Raw genomic sequence first — 22,951 nt, 5'->3', positions numbered from 1 at the left:
AGCAATATTAATAAATTGCTAAATATATCAACACAAAATTTAGCGTATAGTGATGGATACAAGTTAAATAAGTTTAGATTTTGAAAACAACTGGGTAAATACTGGTTTGAAAACAGGGTTATTGGTTTATGGCGCAGGTAACTAGGCAACAGTAGTGTATTTCAGTCATAGGTTACACATATACTGTAGTATTTCCTGATTACGTATTTATTCCAAAACAAACTTAAAAACTGAAATGGGCCCAATAGGCCTTCTACAGTTTCCTATGTAATTTTGTATAAGTATACTGTATATTAGTTTTAGCTAATTTAATTTGCATGAGTAGGAGACAAAATTTGTATGCAAAACAAAGACAGGTATAAACAGTGATATAATATTGGGTGGGGTTGGGGCCTGACGGCTGAGTGGACAACACTCGGGGTTCGTAGTCCTAAGAGACCGGATTCGATCCCTGGCAGAGGTGAAAACAAATGGGCAGAGTTTCTTTCACCCTGATGACCTGTTCACCTAGCAGTAAAAAGTACCTGGAAGTTACACAGCTGCTACAGACTGCTTCCTGCAGATGTTTGTGTGTGAAAATTAGGATTAAGGACTTGTCCAAAACTCTATGCGTGCTAGTGGCTGTACAAGAATGGAAGAACTCTTGTACTGTATATATATATACTGTATATATATATACTGTATATATATATATATATATATATATATATATATATATATATATATATATATATATATATATATATATATATATATATATTTATATATATATATATATATAAATAAATAAATTAAAAAATAAATAAACATGGACAAATAAATGCTGTGCATTTTTGTAATAACTATTCTGGTCTGGGCTATGTATTCAAATTATAATACTCCATGTAAGATACCTAATTCCACCTTTATTTGTGGGAAATGAAGTTGAAACTTGATAAAAAGAAAATTCTTTCTTTCAGACAATGTGTGTAAGTAATGCCGATGCACTGAGGGGTGCGAGAAAGAGAGGATGCCCACGAGGACGTACATCCCTTACCAGAAGAGCCATGCTCAGAGATAAAGAAAAACGAAAATCTGCTGCAGAGAAACAGTCACATATGGAAGCTCTTTACAGGTTAAGATCATGAAATTTTGTATGCTAATATTTTCATCCCATCATTACACACAGATATCACAATAGCATGATATATCAAATGAACAGAACCACAAAGGCCGTGATGAGGGTTCGAACCTATGCACGGGATGTTCCCAGCTGCGCCTTAGTCAACTGTGCCACAACATGGTTAAAAGAATTGCAACTTGGAGTGCTACTGCCCTCACTAGGATCCCGAAGAATTGTGTGAAACCCCGATGGGCTTCAGAGAAGCTTCAGGATTCTAGTGAGGGCACTCCAGGTTGCACTCCAGTAGCACTCCAGGTTGCAATTCTTTTAACCATGTCTTGGAACAGTTGGTTAAGGTGCAGCTGTGGGAACATCCCGCGCGTAGGTTCAAACCCTCATCACGGCCCTTGCGGATTTGTTCATCCCATCATCATCATCAATGCTGAGTGAATGCATGTACTGTATTCTGATCATCAACCTTAATTATTCCACATCTGGTAAAATGTCTTGGCACTCCCACAATTTAAAATTTTTGTCTTCAGAATGGGCATCTATAAAGTCACTTATTTTTGTCTTTTGACATATTAAATTTTTTTCTGTTTCCTGGAATCCAATCAAGCCTCTACGAGTCTAGCCCTCGTAGTCATTTCCTGCTCTAAATTTTGGAATATAGACATACAAGTGCACAATGTATGTAGACAAAAATCCATACATACATTTTTCAATTTGTGTATTACATACCTACATGTGTTTAAAGACATGAGTTCAGAAGTATATCAGAGATGATTTTAAAACCAGATCACTCAAGAAGCACTCGACTATGGCCGCTGCTGAGCATGATGAGTCGGAGGATGAGAAAGATAGAGAAGACAAGGATGAAACTCAAGACGCAGGTGCAGAGTCCTCAAGCAGTGACCACGAGACTACTCAGCACACCACAGCTGGCGAGGCGGACCCCCCTTCTTCAGCGTCAACGTCTGTGGATGCAACCACCTCTTCCACTGATACTACCACAACTACCACCATGGCTGGCACAACAACAACAACGACGACTGCTGCAACAACCACCACCACCACCACCACTACCACCACCACTACTACCACTGCTGCCACAACCACCACAACTACTTCCACCACAACCACAAATGATACTCAAAGACCCACTATGCAGACACCAGGTAAGGGATGTGAATATAGTGGAAAGACTTTTTTTTTTTTTTTTTACAGTTGAAAAGAGCTGATTAAACTTTACTAACCTCTGAAAGCAGAATGTGGGTATAAAGTACATTAGTACTGCATGCAATGCAAGAATAAACTCATAAGGATAAGGATCATTTCCTTGTAAAATGATGTATGCTTCTGCATACACCATTTACAAGCAGCCACATTAGTCACACCCACACCTACCCATCACTCAGAGAGAGAGAGAGAGAGAGAGAGAGAGATAGATAGATAGATAGATATAGATAGATATATCAGTTCTATCCCTTGCTTCCAGAAATGTGACAGGAAAAAGGCAAAAAATTTTCCCTTTAAATTTCATGCAATGCAATAATGTCTTTTTGTTTGTGAGGAATTTAATTACAAGATTCAATTTTTCTTTTGATACAGGTGGGCTGTAATTTCAATATTCACTAAACAGATTCTTATAGGCCCTTTATAATTTATGATATTTCTGATCATACAATCACTGAAAGTCCAGTGTTACTTATATTTCCTTGCCTTTCTTCTTCAGTTATGAATGACTACAGACATTATCTAATAGGTTATTGGGTAATAAATAGGTTATTGGGTAATAAATTTTTTCAACTAAATTTCAAGACAGGTTACATGATAATATTAAGAATTATTAAAAGTCTTATAAATAGCCTTGTAGAATGTTCATAAGTTGTATTTTCTCTATAACAGAGCCAAGTGTATGTGTTATAGAGGTTGGTGATCTGGTGGATAAGGCAAGAGTACTGGTGCTACAAGATGGATTACTGTACGCAGGGAATGTAGTCCCCATTAGACCTCCTGATGTATATGGTGTTGTCATTGATGGTGAACGAGGTTCACGTCCACACATCTACTGTAGGGAAGAATTACTAGAACAGTCGGTAAGTTTGCTCGAGCTATGTTCTTTAAACTTCATCTTGATTGAGGCTTCCATATAATGAATCGACTTCAAATCATTTTGTGCATCTTAATGACCTTCACCATAAAGGAAGTAGATGTTATGATAAAAAATAAATTCTCACTGGTGTGAACATTCGTTACCCCGAGTTGGATCACAGGCTTAATGGGCATTCTGCATTCATGCCTTGTATATTTCAGTGGAAGGAAGTGAAACCCGGCACCACCAGATTTCTTGCCGAGGGAACTCGTGTATGTGCCTTCTGGTCGCAGCAGTATCGTGCTCTTTATCCAGGTGTGTGGATAAAGTCTAGTAGCTTGTAGTCCAGCCTACCTCACTAGGAATGTAAGCTCTTAGAATAAAAGGGGTTTGATATTTCATGCAAGCCCCTCTGATAGGCAATATTTAATACACAATGCCAGCAACCAGTTACATTTCGGGTTTAATAGCTCCTCCAAACTTTCTTGTGCAAATCAATACAGTTCTTCAATTTTAGACCCCCATACACCTGCTTGCTTCCTCAGTCTGACCCTATTTTATTAATAATAATAATAATTATAATAAATTATACAAATATTGAAAGATGTTATGCATTTATGAATACAATTATTCATAATATAACTGAACTGACAGTGAATACAAATGATGCAGAATATATCTAGTTACAGTGTACTAATAATAACATGAATACAGTAATATAATTAGATTTAACTATAAAATGTTCCCTGCTGCTCCTGTTGCTCCCTGCTATTCCTGTTGATCCCTGCTACATATGTTGCTCCCTGCTACTCCTGTTGATCCCTGCTACTCCTGTTGATCCCTGCTGCTACTGTTGATCCCTGCTACTCCTGTTGATCCCTGCTATACCTGTTGATCCCTGCTACTCCTGTTGATCCCTGCTATTCCTGTTGATCCCTGCTACTCCTGTTGATCCCTGCTACTCCTGTTGATCCCTGCTACTCGTGTTGATCCCTGCTACTCGTGTTGATCCTTGCTGCTACTGTTGATCCCTGCTATTCCTGTTGATCCCTGCTATTCCTGATCCCTGCTACTCCTGTTGATCCCTGCTATTCCTGTTGATCCCTGCTACTCCTGTTGATCCCTGCTACTCCTGTTGATCCCTGCTACTCGTGTTGATCCCTGCTATTCCTGTTGATCCCTGCTGCTACTGTTGATCCTTGCTGCTACTGTTGATCCCTGCTATTCCTGTTGATCCCTGCTACTCCTGTTGATCCCTGCTATTCCTGTTGATCCCTGCTACTCCTGTTGATCCCTGCTGCTACTGTTGATCCTTGCTGCTACTGTTGATCCCTGCTACTCCTGTTGATCCCTGCTATTCCTGTTGATCCCTGCTACTTGTGTTGATCCCTGCTATTCCTGTTGATCCCTGCTGCTACTGTTGATCCTTGCTGCTACTGTTGATCCCTGCTACTCCTGTTGTTCCCTGCTCTTCCTGTTGATCCCTGCTACTTCTGCTTCTTGCTACTCATGTTGATGCTTGCTAGTTGTCACTCCTAGCTACTCCTATTGCTCCCTGCTACTCCTATTGCTCCCTGCTACTCGTGTTGCTCCCTGCTACTCCTATTGCTCCCTGCTACTCGTGATGCTCCCTAATACTACTGATGCTCCTTGCTACTTATGATGCTCTTTGCTACTTCTATTGCTCCCTGCTACTCCTGTTGATCCTTGCTAGTGGTCACTCCTTGCTACTCCTATTGCTCCTTGCTACTCATGAAGCGTCATGTTGATTCCTGCTACTTCAATCGATTTCTGTTATTCCTTTAGCTTCCTGCTAATCCTATTGCTTCCTGCTACACTGGGTGTGTCTTTCTACAGCCATAGCTGCTGATCTCAGCACCAAGTTACTGCTTCATCTTTCCAGCCTTTTACATATATTCATGCTTCGTTTCATCATGCCAACATCACATCAACTTTTATATCTTATAAATATTGCAGTCAGTGTGTTCACTTGCAGAGGTAATGTACGTGACAAGGTGTTACCGTTTTTGTTACCTCTTATAGCCAAGATGAAGGTAATCAAAGTTTGAGATGAAGGTGATCGAAGTAGACAAGTTTGTTGGTATTTTTTTGTCACTAAAATATTTTACATATAAAACAGCATAGAGCTCTAGATAAATGTGTTTATAAAATTGTCGGCAGGTTCAATAGCTGCCTCTACGTCTCCAGCACACGAAGCCAACCATAATTTAGTGAATGTCGAGTTTGATGACGGTGATGCCGGTAAAATCCATGTGGATGATATTCGCCTTCTACCCCCGGAGTTTCCAATCCTTGGTAAGCTAATACAGACTTAACCTTTGTTGTGTAAGACAGGGTGTCTCAAAAATATGGACTCGGATATTTAGAGTTAATTTAAACTCTTTCAGTTTCGTATGATAGAAGAAAATGTGTGACTATATGAATCTAGATCTTACCCCCTGTGAGTTTTCCCTTTAAGGACATATCAAAATAGTAGTTTATAAGTAGTAAATACTGTACTGTACCATTATTGACAAGCTAAGGGGAAAACATTGGGAGCAAGAGTGCCAAAATTATTAATAATATGTGACAAAATTTACCTAAGTATGCAACTTCATTGTATACATTTTGGATCTTTAATGAAATATAGTTAAATACTGTAGTTATTTAAATCTGTTCGTGAGTCTGGAATTTTGAAACGCCCTGTAGAATGAATGGAAAATAATAACTGGATCTTAATGCTGACGTTTATTATCTGGATAACATGGCAAAAATCTCTTTTCACAGAATATGCAGTTAATGGGAGAAAAGCAGGTAGTTATATTGAAACCGAAACAAAATGGTTTGTGTTTTTATTGAAGGTACTGTAGTTGTAATTGGTACAGTGAACAAGAATTGTTTCAGTGGTTAAGTAGCCTAAATGAAGAAATGGGATGAGAAAGAGCGAGCTTGAGGCTACTAAAGATTTAGCAGTTGGTGATGACGTAATTGTACATCATAACGAGAACTTTTGTAGATTAGCAACACCAAAGGTTTTATCCTCAAGTTTCTAACTGTTTGAGATATATTTTGGTTTACATTAATAGTACTGTAATACTGTACTCTGCACAGCAGCTCATTCCTCAATGTGCCACAAGGAGGATGTTGTAAGAATGAATCATTCTGTGATTAATGCTATTAAATCCACGGCCAGCTAATTCAAGCAAAACTTCTTCACAACATAATCCTGAGCATATCTCTGTACACTGTATGTTGTTAGGGAATGGTAAATAAGATTCTTGTATCAACCAGTATTTGTGAATTTTTTTTTGTAGTCTTATGAGATGGTAATAAGAAGTTTGTGTTAAAACCAGAGACAGAAATTTGTTGGAATACATATTATATATATACATATATATTTTTCACATTACATGTAAAACACTTCACAAATTCATCCAGCATAATGATATTTTTTCAATTCAATATTTTATTATTATTATACAACTAGTAATCTTTTCTTGAAATGTGAAGTTCTAGATGCCATTTATTTTTTCTCCCTTCAGAGCATGACCCAAATCCCCTAATGAGTCTGAACAAAAGGAAACGACGACCAACAGGTGACAGTCTTCCGGATGTCAAAGATGACGTTCCTAAATCAAAAGGAAAGAAATCTAGGACACTCTCGGGCAATAACAATGAGAACGAAAATATTTCTAATAACCAAAATGATGAAAATAATGAGGTGGAGAAGGAAAATAAGAAGACCTCTGGTAATATAAAAAGCAAGAAGAACGAGAACGAAGAAAATGGAAATAAGAAGGTAAACAAGAAAACTGAAAAAAAGAAACACAAAAAACATAAGCACACTGAATCATCTCCTCACCACCATCATAAACACAAAACTAAACACAAACACAAACATCGGGAGGGTGATAGGCCTCTACCACACGTAGAACCCGGGGTGAACGAACTTACCATGAGGATCAAATCTCCGCCGCCTCCCCTCGGGGAGACCTGGAGACCCTCATACCGAGAGAAATCAGAATCAGAATTGGATAGTTCCTCATCAAAGAGCCCATCAGAGGATGAGACTGAGGATAATGATTCAGAATACACACCTTCTAAAAAGGAAGTGGTAAGTAGTATCTAACTACATACAGTATATATATATATAAATATATAAAAAACATAACCAAATTAGGTCTTAGTGCTAACACTTTTAGTTCCTTAACTGACCAATATTTTTATTAGCTTAGTCTCAAACCCTCTCTGACACGCGCAACATTCTGTGCTATTCAGTTTATCCACCACATGCACTTACACTTTTCAGAATTATTTGCTCTGTGTTCTTACGTATATATAACTCTGTATATATGAACTTTGATTTGTTATTTTCTTTTTGCATATTTTATTACCATGCACATTTTTGTATGCTGCATAATTCCTTATGTTCTCATTCATTTCTGGAGTGTGTGAATGGTGGCATTTCTGTTGCCACTCTGAAATAGCTGCACACACCCACACACGTCACATCAGCTCTAGGAGTTGGTAATAGCCTATCAGAGTCCAGAAGCCAAAATCTGGCATCCTCCCTCACAGAGACACAGGGAGCAGGGGATTCTATATCACTCTGCAATGAAGAAACAAACCCCAAAAAGGAAGCAAAGACTAGCAGATAACTGCAAAGGTGCACATAAGGTAAACAATGCAGCAAGTGACTCCACAAATGATCCACCCAGTAGTTACACACCATACTCCACTAATTACTGTCACCACCTGCTGGGAGTGGTGGTGCTGGATCCCCCATGTACACAATTTTCAGTCCTTCATGTGATCTCAAACATGTGTGGCCTGACCTGCACCTAGAGTCACCAGACCTTTGGATCCCAAATTTTCTAGATAAGTTTTGGTCATCCTTTGTACTCTGTCCTGTGTGGGCCCATTAATTATCTTGAATTTTTAGAGTTTGCTTCACATCATGCACCTGGTTTGGTGCCTTCTTTTGATACTTACTTACTTACTTACTTCACATTTACATCCTCATTTGTTATGTGGACTTTGGAAATTGTTCATCTCGAGCTGAATGTGCTTAGGACTGCCTTTAGGCACTCTTTGATGTTGTCTCTGCACAGACAGGATTGCTTCCTGGTGTGTTCAGTTTCCCATCTGCATATTTCATTGTGGCAGTATTATGAGGTGTCCGGGCACACATTTTTGTTGTTGTCCCTCTTCATTGTCTGTCGATTGGCATCTTTTGCCAAATACTGTTGCCTCTTATTGTTCGGCCTTGGTGGAGCCACTTTTGTTGGGTTTCAACGTTAATACAGTACTTCCTCTTAACAGTTTCGAAAGTTGTCTTGTGTATGTTATTTACCTCCAGCTTGAGCCTTCTTGGGTTCTGTATAGGGTGTTGGTGGGCAGTTTCTTTGTCTGCAGCCTTCTCCTCTTCTGGCAAAGAATGAGAGAGTTGGCATCTGAAGGGGGTCCTTTTGTTTGGCCTTAGGTTCATAATTTGTTGTCTAGTGGTGGCTGTCACTACTTATGCATGACCCAAGCTGCTTTGGGGGATTTTTTTTTTTTGTTAATGCAGTCTCCTTGTCCCCTGTTCCAAGGTTTGTTTCTCAAGTCATCTGAAGTATCATAAAGTCTAGCGAGCCCGTGATCTACCCTCAGGCTCGTGATGATCAGAAGTTTGCTGTCTTTTCTAATGTTGTGGGCTGGTATCCAGGCTCAGAGGTTTCAGAGGTCTAACAAAGTCCTGGTGGCTCATTACCTGGTCAGTGTCCCTGATCCCCGTCAGACCTGTGTTGCTTTGGGTAAGGTTTATCTGTCCTGGTCTTTTCCCTACAGAGGTTTGATCTTAGCTCTCCTTCCCTAGTCTCATTTTTCTGTTCTCTGCAGTTAGCCTCAGCCACCATCTGACCCCTCCAGAAAACCAATGTAAATGGAATGAAACTCCCCTTTCTGGGAGTGTAAGGAACCTAGTGGTGGCCAGCTGTAACTAGGGGGGGAGGGGGGTATGACATAACTTCTGGATTATTCGCACAGTAGTTTGCTGTATTGTTTATCTTTGGTAAAGATAAAAAGCTGTCTATTTTCCTTTGCTTCCTTTATGAGGGTTTGTTTCTTCCGTGAAAGTAATCATGAATACTCCAATAGGCTCTTAAGGACTTTTAGGGTTTATGTGATGTGTGGCACTATTTCAGTGCACATATCAACAGGGTGACACCAAAGTTTCCCAAGAAAGAGACGTTTCATTACACTCGATGCTTGTTCAAGGAGTTTCAACAGAAGCTCAGATTTTATGAAGTTTGCATGATAATGATTATTAAATTGTATGTTTTTATATTGTTCTATTTGATTTGATGAAATGTGAATGCAGTACTGTGTTTCTTATGACATCTCTAGTATTCTAATACAGAGAAATTTGGAGATAAATGTTTTGTTTATGGTATTTACAAAACTTTGGCATTATAATTGGAGTGACGATTGTATAAGAATGCACAGAGTAGGTAAGGTAAGGTAAGGTAAGGTAACTATCAGGAGAAAGCATTAAGTCATTATGACTATGTAGCACATTGAAGAGATACAAGGATAAGGATTCAAAATAGGACAAAGGAAAGGATTAGTGGCCAACCATTTGGATAGTTGGGTAAGTAAATGTTCAATTACTGGTCAAAACTACTAAATATGATGTATTTTGTCGTACTGCAATAATTACCGTACATAAGACTTAAGAAAAATAGTTCAATTTCAACAATACATTATCTGGTAAACATCGGCAAAACCTTCTATTGTGCATTGTTGTGGAGGGAGAGGCTTAGACCACCCTTCTTACCTGCTTGTTTTGGCTGGTTTGTATCTCTTGATGGTCGAGTTTTGTTTTTGCTCTTGAAACTGCGGATGAAGGTGGCTTCTACAACTCTTTCTTTCAGTGTGTTCCACTTGCTGACCACACATGGTATACACTTCCTTTGTTTCAATCTGCTTATTGTGCATCATAAGATGTAGATGCAATAATAGTGCTGCTTACTGGTCTGAAATTGCCTAAGTTTGCCAACTTCCTTTATGCTTCTATTTGTGTTTTTTTTGTGTTAGTGCTGGTATTTTAATTATGCTGAAGTCAGTTTTTGTCTTTCCTTGTAATTGCCTTCCTTTAAGGTGTAGTTTCTTTCTTAATACCTTTACCCAGTTCCTAAATACACCATATTGCATTAGCTGGGATTGAAATCTAACAATCATTTGTTTTCCAACATCTGTAGCTTGTCAAGGTTTTCCTGGACATTTGATTTGATAATATAATCATTGCTATGCCATACAATAGTGCAAATTTTTTTTAGATTATGTACTTTGATAACAAAAAGCCAGTAAAAATGAAGTCTATGAATTGACTACTTTTCTGGAAGTGCTGAACAGTGGCTCCCTGAAGATAGTTCGCTGAGGTAACTCCTCACTAATAAAGTCACACCAGTCTTTTGAGTCTTGTTGATCTACTGGGGACCAGGACCAAAACCTGGGCCTCTCGCAGAAGCACAGGAAGCAAAAAATAATCATCCTCACCGAGAAAACATCCAGGAAGTAAGTAAAGCAATACAGACAACTGCAAGGTTCATAGAAAGTAAAGCACTGAAACAGCCAATCAAGTCTGCAAATGATTCCTTAAGCCTTAGTTGAGTTGAACTATCTTATAGCGGACCCAAAGAGCTTTGGCTCTTTGGGTCCGCCTCTTGACGGTCACTCAACTGGTGTTTAAGTTCCTGAGCCTATAGGACTCGTATCATATCTAGATTTGAAATTGTGCGTAGAGTCTGTCTCCAACACATTACTGAATATTGCATTCCATTTGTTAATTACTCTGACACTGAAAAAATAACTTTTAATGTCTCTGACTTATTTTAGTACTACGTTTCCTACCTGTATTTCCTCGTTCAGTGGATATGTGAGCTGCTGCTAGTAACAGTCTGTTGGACCAAGCTCTCAAGTCAAGTCAGTGGCCCTAGGCCAGGCTTTGGAAGTAGAGCTCCCAGAACCTACTCCAGGTAAAATACAAGTATTTCCATGTTACACTGATGATTCCCAGGACACCGGATCAACCAAGCTATGATTCGTACGTCAGGCTGCGAGCAGCCACATCAAACAGCCTGGTTGACCAGTCCAGCAACGAGGAGGCCTGGTCGACGACCGGCCGCGGGGACGCTAAGCCCCGTAAACACTTCAAGGTATGCTAAAGAGGCACTGAAGAAATGCTCAATCCATTCTGGAGTGAGCTTCATAACACTCATTCAAGAACTCCTAGCTCTTCCAAGCTCTAATTTGCATCTCGGGGACCAGCAAGTAGTGCATCTTGCTGACTGCCAGTTGACTAGCCAGGCTCATGAGAACAGGGACACAAGGGGCATGGAATGGGAGCATCCGAGTGTCGCAAGCAGAAAAAGCTCTTGTTGTAAACCCCTTAAAGGTATCCTACTCAGATGCTTGTTTAGGCAAGAGTTGGGGCTGAAGTAAAAGGAAGAAAACTAGAAACAAAATGGAGACGACTTATTTGTAGCATTGTCTAAAGAAGTGGCAGGAGCACTACGCAGCCAGCAACATTGCAAGTCCTGTTTCATGGCACGCATACACCCATCAAAAGAGATCATCATTGTTAAGATAACCACCCAAGTGCAATCCAGTCCACTGGTAGTATCTTGGAGAATTATTGGGAAGCAAATATATTATTCCTCCAGAATATAATATTCATTGGAGCAGGATATTGGAAGAATGTCTTTAATGGATGAACTCACAAAGGTTGTGAACCTGCAGTTGACCCACATTGACCACCTGGTGAAAAAGCTGGGATACAGGCCTTAGTATACAGGCCACAGATTAAGAGGACTCGGTCTGTGTCTGCTGAGAACTCGGGAGAAAACAACATAACGTCTGCAATTCTACAGAGCTTGTTTTATTTTCTGGCCAAAAAGGAAGGTCAGAATGGAGATGCAGATCAATACATTCACAATTAACTCAGCTATGCAATTTTATCATAAAGTACATAACATGTGAAAAGTACTTTTGAACCACCTTTTAGCTGGTCTGTCTCCATTACAGTAAATTGTTCTTCATGAAATTCATTACTGCTTCTCCATCCAACATAACATGGTACAGATTGCTCCATGCAGCTGCTACTTGTACCACACAGGAGCTGATTTTATCCACACCACTTATCTTCCATCACCTCTTGCTCTTCTTTCTGCCTCTAACCAGTGCTTCTACAACATTTGCTATGTCTCCTGTCACTTGCAACATCTGTTACAGCTGAATTGCAGTTTTTGCCATTTTCATCTTTTCCTTCTGTCTATACCTGTTGCTGCTGCTTCCACTTGTAGCTGTTGCTGCTTCTTCCACCTGTAGCTGGGGTTCATTCCACATGTAGCTGCTGCTGCTCCTCCTCCGTCCACATGTAGCTGCTGCTGCTCCTCCTCCGTCCACATGTAGCTGCTGCTCCTTCCACATGTAGCTGCTGTTGCTGGTCCTTCCACATATAGCTGCTGCTGCTGCTCCTTCCATATGTAGTGGCTGTGTAACAGTGACAAGTTTGGATGATTCACATAGTATGGTAGCTAGATGAATATTTGATGTAAATAGTCGAGTCGGTAGTTGTTGTATGACACGACAGTTTCATGACAAGGTGAGCTGTAAAGTGTAGCTGTTAATTGCAGATGGCGGCTGAGACTAGTCATGGTTGGTACAACCAAGGCTGGCAAGAGGGAGATGTTGCTGCTGGCGGCTATGTTGTGAGACTGCCAGTTAAGCCAGAAGAGGGAAGGTCTTGCTTCTGGCCGAGCTGTGTTGAGACCACCTAGCTGCTGCGGTCAGATGGCCTTATATCCCCATCTACCGACTCAGTTGAAAGCAAAGCTGTTCGTTAATTGGTTGATGGGGAAATAGCTTGGTGCCGTTTGAAGCACATGGAATTCTTGAGAAATGTGTGTGGACATCATTTGTAGTACATGGAATTCCTGGAATGTTATCATGGATATAGATAACATGACGAGTCATAATGTTGACCAGACCACACACTAGAAATTGAAGGGACGACGACGTTTCGGTCCGTCCTGGACCATTCTCAAGTCGACAATCGACTTGAGAATGGTCCAGGACGGACCGAAACGTCGTCGTCCCTTCAATTTCTAGTGTGTGGTCTGGTCAACATACTTCAGCCACGTTATTGTGACTCATCGCCTGCATGAGTCATAATGGTGAATGCATTTCCAGTTCGTGCCTGGAAAGGATCTCACGAGTTCTTTTCCTCCCCAAGCCTGGCCTAAGGCCAGGCTCAAGAAGTTGCACTAAATTTTGAAAAATATTGATAGCTGCTGCCCGAGGGAAGGCATTAGACTGAAGAATGAATCCTGTGTTTCTTATCCACTTATTAGATCATATTTTTTTCTTATTTTTTTTTTTTTCTTATTTAGATCATAACTTGATCCTTTCAAACATCACTTACAGCATTTTACTTGGCACAAATTGAGAAGTGATTTTCTCGTTAGTTGTGATAAGTCCGTTCCATCCTGCATAGTATGGAAACAGTTGTTTAGCAGGTGCATATTTGCATTAATCCGAAGAATGATTTAATATCTTTAATACTGTATTGTCGATGAAATTAAACATGTATTGAGTAATCTTAAAAAATAAATTTGGACATTGTGTGGAAAAATTAATGTAATTAAACAAAAGTTCAATGTGCAGATTAAGAGCCCGGCACGGCGGAAGAAGAGACATCCATCGGGCAAATCCAAGATTGCACCATTCCTACCAGAACGTCAGCTGTGGCGATGGTACGGTAAAGGCTTTAAAAGACCGGGAGCAAAGGGCAAAGGCAAGAAAGAGTACTTCAAAGCTATTATGAGAGGAAAAGAAATGATAAGGGTATGTATTTTATGCATATTTTAATCGTTAGTTTCAGTTAGCTGCAGTAAATAATTCATGTAGACATTGTCATAGTCAGTCAGGTAACAGAGCAAATTCAGTGTTTCTGGCATGAACGAACATATGTAAAAATTAAGTGTTGTGTTGCTCTAGGATGAAACCCATTGAAATAGATGTATACATTATTACAATTTCAGAAGGCACTTTGGAGGGAAGGGAGGGAATTATCAGGGGAAAGTGCGAAGCCATTATGACTATATAGCCCTTGGAAGGGATCTGGATAGGGATAAGGCACTTTGGAGAACTTATTTTCTTGTCATTTTGTACAGTATTCTAATTTAATGTTTATGAATACATGCACAAGGGTTTTTCTCAGCTGCACTTTATAATATACTGTATATTTTATCCATAGGTTGAAGACTGTGCTGTGTTCCTCTCGGCTGGACAACCAGATCAACCATACATAGGCAGGATTGAACACATGTGGGAATCTTGGGGAGGAAATATGGTAGTCAAAGTGAAGTGGTTCTACCATCCGCAGGAGACGAAGGGGTTAGGACGTAGACTAACTGAACCAAGGGTATGTTTGTCTCCTCACAAGAGCTTTCTTCTTCTTTTCCTTTTCATTGTCAGTATAATGTATCCTCAGTAGAGAAGGGGGGATGGGGGGAATCTCATGTAGAATACATTCTACATGAGAATTTATTCATCAGTAAGGGGAAGGTGATACGTGGGAATGTATCCTCTTTAAGGGGAAGGTGCTATATACAAGAATATATCCTCAGCAGGGGGATGCTACAGGAGAATGTATCCTAAGTAGAGGGGAGGATGCTACATGGGAATGTATCCTCAGCAGGGGGATGCTACAGGGGAATGTATCCTCAGTAGGGCAGGGGGATGTTATGTGGGTTTGATTTTTTCTCCAGAGTTCTGCTCAGTTTCTAGCCTATCTGTGGAATGCCTCTGTTTTAATTTTCAAAATATCACACCTGTGTGTTGTGTAAATTTCAGTTTCCCATTTGAACTTGTTCAGTGTAACTATTCTGTCACTGCTTTGATATATTTTTAAATTCCCATTGTCTTCATCTTATTGTATGTATAGATGCACGACTTCTTGCTAGTTCAGTACTTGCCTAGTTGTACTTGCAGGGATTGAGCTTCGGCTCTTTGGTCCTGAGTGACGTGAAGTGAAAAGTATAATAAAAAGTCTCCTGGTCACTTTATTCAATTTCTGCTGTGATAAGTATTTTGTTGTGTGTATCAACAATAATAGTACGTCTCGTGCCCTTACCATCTTGAGGTTATTTTGAGATGATTTCGGGGCTTTTAGTGTCCCCGTGGCCCGGTCCTCGACCGGGCCTCCACCCCCAGGAAGCAGCCCGTGACAGCTGACTAACACCCAGGTACCTATTTTACTGCTAGGTAACAGGGGCATAGGGTGAAAGAAACTCTGCCCATTGTTTCTCGCCGGCGCCCGGGATCGAACCTGGGACCACAGGATCACAAGTCCAGCGTGCTGTCCACTCAGCCGACCGGCTCCCACCATAACTATGGTACAAAAATCTCTTCAGCCACACCTCTAGTAAAGTCAACTAACTGCCTTGCACTTAACTAATTTTTTTCCTATATTTACATTTTAAACTATGTATTGTTTATATTGAAAAATGTTCTTACTTTCCCTAACTGTTCTTATTCATTTATCCAATGTCATTCTCTTGTAATCTCAGCAGACCTCTCATTGTGTACTCTTGCCTTACCTTTCCATATGATGTCATTACAATCAATACAAAACCAATAAGAAAAATGCTTAAATATAATGGATACTGAGCAGCCCCGTCAGGGCCTCATGGATCAGTCTATCTTCATGGTGCTCAGTGCACACACAATGCTTATGGTGCTCAGTGTACACAGTGTATATAGTGCTCAGTGTGCGCACACAGCATATATGGTGCTCAGTGCATAAAAAGTATTTATGGTACTCGGTGCACACACCGTAAGATACACTAATTGCATTTACTTTTATTTTTTCCAGGGAGCGTTATTCCAGTCTCCTCACACTGACGAAAATGATGTTCAGACCATCAGCCATAAATGTGATGTTATTGCTCTTTCTGAATATCGTGTAAGACGTGGGGAGCTAGAGAAGAAATATGGACCTAATTACGAAAATTGTGATGTGTATTACTTGGCCGGGTCTTACGATCCTACGAGTGGACATATAACTATGGAGCCTGGTGTGTCGTGAGAGGTGATACATTGTGATGATGGGTTGTTTTGATCTATCAGGTTTCAAGATATCAGTAAATTCTGTTGTGAAGAGAACAGTTTAACCTTAATAACAGTTATTTGATCATTATCATAGAAAATCTGCTCTTCATTTTCTTGAGGATAAATGAGCTTTGTAATGTTAGTAGTTTAAAAGCTTATTGTCTCTGGCCATGTCATTTTTCGTGAAAGATGAAGCATGGTAAACATAAGCCTTAACATTACTCTCAAGATGATGTACAGCATCCTTGAAGTAAGAAAAATTATTGGTAAGGTGTGCGGGGTGAAGAGCTTATGGATTAGGTTTATCAAAAGAATTTATTTTTATTGAGTCAGTGATAAGCAATTAAAACACATAAGTAGAAAGGGGAAGAAATTTGTGTGCAAATGATAAACTTCTATATACAAATGGTACAGTAGCATGCATTATCGTGTAAGTGTTTAATGATAGACAGTTAATGTCTATAGAAGATACTTTAAACAGTTATAATAATGTTTTACTGTGAACAAAAATGACATATATTTATAAAGTATTTAATATATCCTACTTTGATTCTAAAGTATGGAGCAACCCTTATGCTTAAATGTGTGTGTTAAAAAAAAAGTGTGTGATAACAGTGATAATTGATTTAGAAACAAATCTAGGCCCTCTTTTTGAAGTCTCTTTGAGTGGAAGACAGTATTGTAGTTATTGTCAGGGTGTTTGAATTCCCTGCCATTCTAATTTCAGCTATTAGACGGTGCATTGCTTATGGACAATCACTTGAAGCTGCAAAAATCATGTAGGGAAAAATATATGCTTTTTGTTATTAGTTTTGGAGTGTGAAAGATCAGAGGTGTCCTTCCAACTACCAAAATTTTGCCTTTTTCTCACAACACCTTTTAGATTTTAAGGATTTTTATCATATACATGAGTACCTGCAATATTTTATATAGATATTTTATTGTGTGGATCATAATATCTAAGTACATAGATATATGGTTTGACTATAATTAGAACCACTGCTAGTGTCAAAAGATTATTTTCTGGTCATGCAATAATGTCTTGCATGACACTATCAGTGATAATGACCAAGGGCAAGTGTTTTGTCGAGTAGATGTAAGGAGAGTCTTCAAGGTTCTATACATCTGTCTACACCTTTCTTTTGCTTGGTTTAAATTGATTTATTAATGCATTTCAGTGATTTAATGTTAATTGCATGTTGATTTGATTAAATTGATCATTGTGTTATAGATACTTATTGTTATTTAATATACGTTAAGTTGATATTTGTCATAAAAGAGAAAGACTGAATAAGTTGCGTAGATATTATGGTTGTATATTTCACGTCATGACTATTGTGCGAAAGGCTGTCGGTAAGCTCTGATTTGGATGCTACGTTTCCCCATCAAAAGACATTGACTAATTATTCAATGTTACTATGGATCTCATATGATATATTCAATATATAGTGACTGTAGGAAACTAACAAACATCTTCAGATTATCCCATTTTGTGTCCAAAATGATACAAATTCTGTAAGAGGATAAGAGCTAAACAAATGTTTTGTGGATTTTTTTTTTTTTTATAATTGTCTGGTGAGAACTTTATGACATGTTGAAGTCTTGCCAGGTGTTGCAAGTCAAATACTAGCTGTGCAAGCTGACTGAACATAGTCATCCCAGTCTCAATGTCACTTATTCAGAACAGCTTAGTGAAACCTATTTAATAATCCCAAAATAAATGTTGTAGCTCTAATTGTTGAATTAAGTGACAGATCATGCTAATGCTCTTTCAGATTTTGTATCAGAATTGTAGTTTAGAATGCCAAACTTTCACAAAATTACACAAAGTTACCATATAGCATATTAGTCTGTATTAACAAAGATTTAGTAATAGCATCGTGTGTTTTTTTTTTCTTTTTTTTTAATATGAAACAAGTTTCAAGATTCTTTGAGCCATGGGGTTTTATAAAATATTGTTAGCAAAATCTGTTGTTTCTCATTATGTTCATCATAAATTATAAGCTGTACTCAGATTGGCATTATTTTGGCTACAAGGGTTTGTCTTGTTTGCTTATGGGGAATGAATAAAAATAGTTTAGTGAACTACTTCATAGAAAAAGTTTGCTTTGTTTGCCACAAGAAACTAGTTATATCCATTGTCTTGAGCTACTAATGGTTGTTGCCCTTTGCTGCTATCTGTAACAATTCATTATTCATCTCTGCAACTTGGCTTGGACTAAATATATCACTTGTACAGTCATTGCAACAACTAGTACAATGTTGTTGGCTTAGTTTTTGATTATAGTGACAATGGTCTTTTTGTAACATAATTATTGAAGATTAACTTGAAAGTTATTTACAATACTATGTTCATGAAACAGTTACTCAATCGCTTATCATGTTGCGATAGACTTGACATAAAATCAGGAGGTGTAAAATTTATTATTAGACAATAGTGGAAGTACTTTGGTAAAGTTACGATGCTTGTTATTGCACTTACCGGGATTTTTCCTAAGTGGTCCCAAGTACTGTACTTGTGAAAGGTTATATAGTGATCCTATTGTAATGTTTCACTGGATCTCAGATGTTCTTGCAGCTTAGTAATTTTGCAACCACACAAATTTACTTAGTTTCCAAGCAACCTCAGCAAGACACTGATTATCTGGAATAATATATTTCACTTGGAGTTGTTTTATATTGACTTTTAACACAATGTTGCCTATCAGTGAACAGATAGCACAAGGAACTCCGTATTCAGTAGTGTGGCATTAACAATTACAGTATAGCATTTCTGAAACAATGACTTTTGAACAGTGTGAAAGTGAAAACATTTATCCACTTTATCTTTTCACAGTAAAAATATGTAGTGTGCTTCAGAGTAGTTAGTACTGTACTATTTGAGTGGCTAAATACTGGTTGTTAAAAAAAAAGTACATATTCAGTACCTTATTAATATAGAAATGTTGAATACTTGACTAAATTCTGACAAAACAAGAGCTTACAAAAAATTCTTAATATTTTCTGAATCAATTTTGATTGAAATTTAATGGTCATTCTCTTAATTCTTTATATGTAACATAACTAAGTTTGTCGTGTAGTAGCTGAAATATGATTTAGTAAATGCTTGTTTCAATATGTCCATAATTTCTGTTTGGTTTGATCAAGGTATGCTTCACTGTAATTTTTAAAGTCGGTTCAAATAATAGTAAGTTTTTAGTTAATGATTGCTGTGTCCAGAATTAATAACTATGGCACAAAGGTTAAGTTATAAGATGGTCTATAATAAGGTTCAACAGCTATCACTTGTGCTTATCAGACTATTTTTGTTATCAACTATCCCTGTGCTTAAAGGAGCACCTCTCTTTTTGCATTAAATTTGCAGTGATTGAGTGTTTAAGACTCTGAGTTGAACATATTCCGAGACTACACTATTTTTAAGCTTTTTATTTTGTTTTGTTTTAAAATTAGATTTTTTTTTATTCAAACTGATAACTTCCTTGAAGAATTATCACATGCCAAAGTTAGACATGTACTTCCCTGAATATTGGCTCAGCTCATTCTATATATATTTTAAAACTAGATGTCTTTTATGCTTTAGTATCACAGAGATGTGTGATGCTGATAGCAAGACTGCTCCATATAGTTTATCATCCCATGACTGTCATAAATGTAATTTAACATGGATGGATAATTATATGCATTTATGATATCTTCTCTCTAGACAAGGTATTCTGACTGCTGACTATACAAACACACAATAGCTCACAAGAACCACAGATGTATTTGGTACCTCGACACTTTCTGCAAAGTTGCCATATAATTACTACCGTAAATTCTTAAAGTTCGACATGCTTTATGTGAAGCACAAAATACTCTCAACACAACATTGAATTTTAAGTAAATATTTGGGGCAAAGTTGTTACATATACTCTACTGTGATTATGCCGTAGGTTTAGATTTGTAAGCTGAGAATTGGATTAAAAATCATAGGGTGACAAGTCATTCACACTCACTCTAGTCCAAAGTTTCCTAAGGAAATAAATCAAATTTCAATACATTGCTTTTAAAACCAGGTATGGAATTATTATTATTATTTTTTAATGGTCCAAGAGTTTTTCATATATAATTTTTACAACACACTTCATTCTCGTGACACAATGGTATAAATATATCTTTGGTTTTTTTTGGTCCGAGCTTTGCAATTATAGTTGAGTTAGAAAACCCTACATTATTATTTATTATTTTTTTCAGTTTTTTATTTTTCCAAATTCTACTGAAGTGGCACTTAAGTTAATTACATTCCATATATCCCTCTATAAGTTTTCTTGTAATATATCAATGACTTGTCAAATAGTTTTGTGCAAATATAAATATCCCTCCCATCTAACAATTAAAATTATCAGAGCTATCAAACATGTCAATATGGACTAAGCAAGCAGTGCACATTGCAAGCAGTTTTGACAATACTGTTACTTACCCATTATTTTCTACATTTATCTGCAGGAATGTTTCTTGCTTGCTTATATAATTTATACTTTCCAACCTTTGCATCCAACCATGTTAAAATAATAAAAGAAATTTGGAAGACAATTCCAACATTTCTTCTGCTTCAGCAAATACTTTAGTAAGTTTCTTAGTACAAATAGTTCCTGTTAAACATAGTTCTATAATTGTTATCAGTGCTGATTTAAAAGTAGACTATGCTGTTATCAGGGTAACTTTTGAATGATGGTTTTGAAAAATAACTGATGGGAATGAAATAAATATTACTTATTATTTCAATATAATAATTTTTTTTTAACATTGATTCACAAATAATATTCAGATATATATATTTTTGCTTAATTTCTTTTGAGTGCATAACTGGGTCAGTAATTTGTGGATGCAGTGCTTGCATATGAATTAGTCTTATAGACAGATTACATATCTTTTGTTTACTAGTTGGGTATATTAAATATTCTTTTTGTCAATGAATATTAAAAACTACCTGGTTTGCTGCTGATGCTCAGAAGATGGATGACGATTCTCTAAAGCCATGTTATATGAAGTGTGTAAACTTGTAAATAAAATATATATTTCAAGCATAATTTTTGTGTTTTAGTTCTAAACTTACTTTGCTGTAATTGCAGGGTAGAGCCTAGTAAGAACACTTACTAGCCTTACTAGCTAGGAAGCTAGTAAGAAAGCTCATTAGGCTTAATAGCTAGTAAGAAATCTTGTTAGCCTTACTAGCTAGTAAAGCTAGTAAGTTTTCTTACTACTCCTAGCTAGTAAGAAAACTTACTAGCCCTGCTCTCAAGCTTCTAATTACTTAATTATATGACTTAAATGCCTAATTTTAGTATTTGCTGTGTCTTATTTTGAATAAACACAATGGAGGAGTTTTTCTAGGTATCTAGCTATATTGGGATAAATTTCAAGGAAGTGGCTTGCACAATGGCAAAATCTACCATTCTAACGTGTCCACACCTCTCGAAGCCTATTACTTTTACAAATTACTACACAATAAGAGACAAACAGTGTAAAGCACAGTGGGGCCTCGACTTATGAATTTAATCCTTTCCCAGAGACGGGTTGTAAGTCGAAACGAATTTTCGCATAAGAAATTATGTAAATTGAATTAATCCATTCCACACCCCCAAAAATATAAATTAAAAAATACATATTATACTGAATAACACTATAATACAGTATGTATGTCTTACCTTGAATGAGAACTCTTGTTGGTGTGTTGAAGACGGTGAGGAGGAGGGGAGTTGTTGAGTGTTTGGAAGGGGGAGTCCCCTTCCATTATAACATCAGGCAGTGATGACTTTTCTAGGATACTCTCTCTCTTTCCTACATTTTGCCTGCATACCACTAGGACAAGCTTATGGCTCACTGCTTGATTTTTTCTCTAAAAACCTGCTAACACTTGTTTTACCCTATGTTGTAACACTTGTCTGAAGTGATACATCACATTGTCATTAAAAAGGTTACTGCAACAGCCTGCTACAGCTTGATTTGAGTGACACTTTTCAGCAAAACTTTACCATTCTTCCCATGCTGCACACATTCTCTTAATGAGGAAGGAACATCCTCTACTCTACATCACCAACCCTCGTACCATTTTCATGTTTACAAATGATCTCTTGTTTTTCCTCTATGGTTATCCTCACATGTGTTTTCTTAGGTTGAACCTTACCACTGACTTTCTTGGGACCCATGGCATGACATATAATAATTACTTTTATATTCAAAAAACAAAAAAAGCACAAAAATACTGAAATTCTTTACAAGCGCAATCGTCACTAAGCGGGCTGCTCTGGTAAACTGAGGCGGGGTCGGTCGTGCCACCAGGACCCAGCGCTCGGTCGACCCAAACGCATAACAAAGGTTTTTAATCAACGACATGGTCATAAGTCAAGTCGCATTTTTCAACGAAATTTACGTAGTAACTCGAAAAATTCATAAGTAGGGTCAATCGTAAGTTGAGGTGTCACTGCAGTTATCAAAAGAAGGTACCAAGCCCAAAAAACCATATATCACTGTGACTATTAAAAACTCCAGATATTTTGGATGCCAATGCAACTGCAAAAAAAGAAGACAAGCAACATCAAATGCATCAGATTCACTGA

The 22,951-nt window shown here is 37.8% G+C and overlaps 1 protein-coding gene across 1 annotated transcript in view; it reads left to right on the top strand.

The window, feature by feature from the left end:
- Positions 1 to 21,421, top strand: part of wge (winged eye) — a 60,562-nt gene extending 39,141 nt beyond the window's left edge. The window contains 9 exon segments of the mRNA XM_069324979.1: positions 960 to 1,114; positions 1,901 to 2,280; positions 3,011 to 3,201; positions 3,419 to 3,512; positions 5,379 to 5,513; positions 6,740 to 7,311; positions 13,905 to 14,084; positions 14,497 to 14,664; positions 16,117 to 21,421. Of these exon segments, the coding sequence (XP_069181080.1) occupies positions 960 to 1,114; positions 1,901 to 2,280; positions 3,011 to 3,201; positions 3,419 to 3,512; positions 5,379 to 5,513; positions 6,740 to 7,311; positions 13,905 to 14,084; positions 14,497 to 14,664; positions 16,117 to 16,329 (2,088 nt within the window). The 3' untranslated portion in view covers positions 16,330 to 21,421.
- The last annotated feature ends 1,530 nt before the right edge of the window (positions 21,422 to 22,951 follow it).

This window comes from Procambarus clarkii, chromosome 15 (assembly GCF_040958095.1).
Source record: "Procambarus clarkii isolate CNS0578487 chromosome 15, FALCON_Pclarkii_2.0, whole genome shotgun sequence".
NCBI classification, from domain to species: Eukaryota; Metazoa; Arthropoda; class Malacostraca; order Decapoda; family Cambaridae; genus Procambarus; species Procambarus clarkii.
Note: the sequence above shows the minus strand (reverse complement) of the source record. Positions and strands in the feature narration are given on the sequence as shown.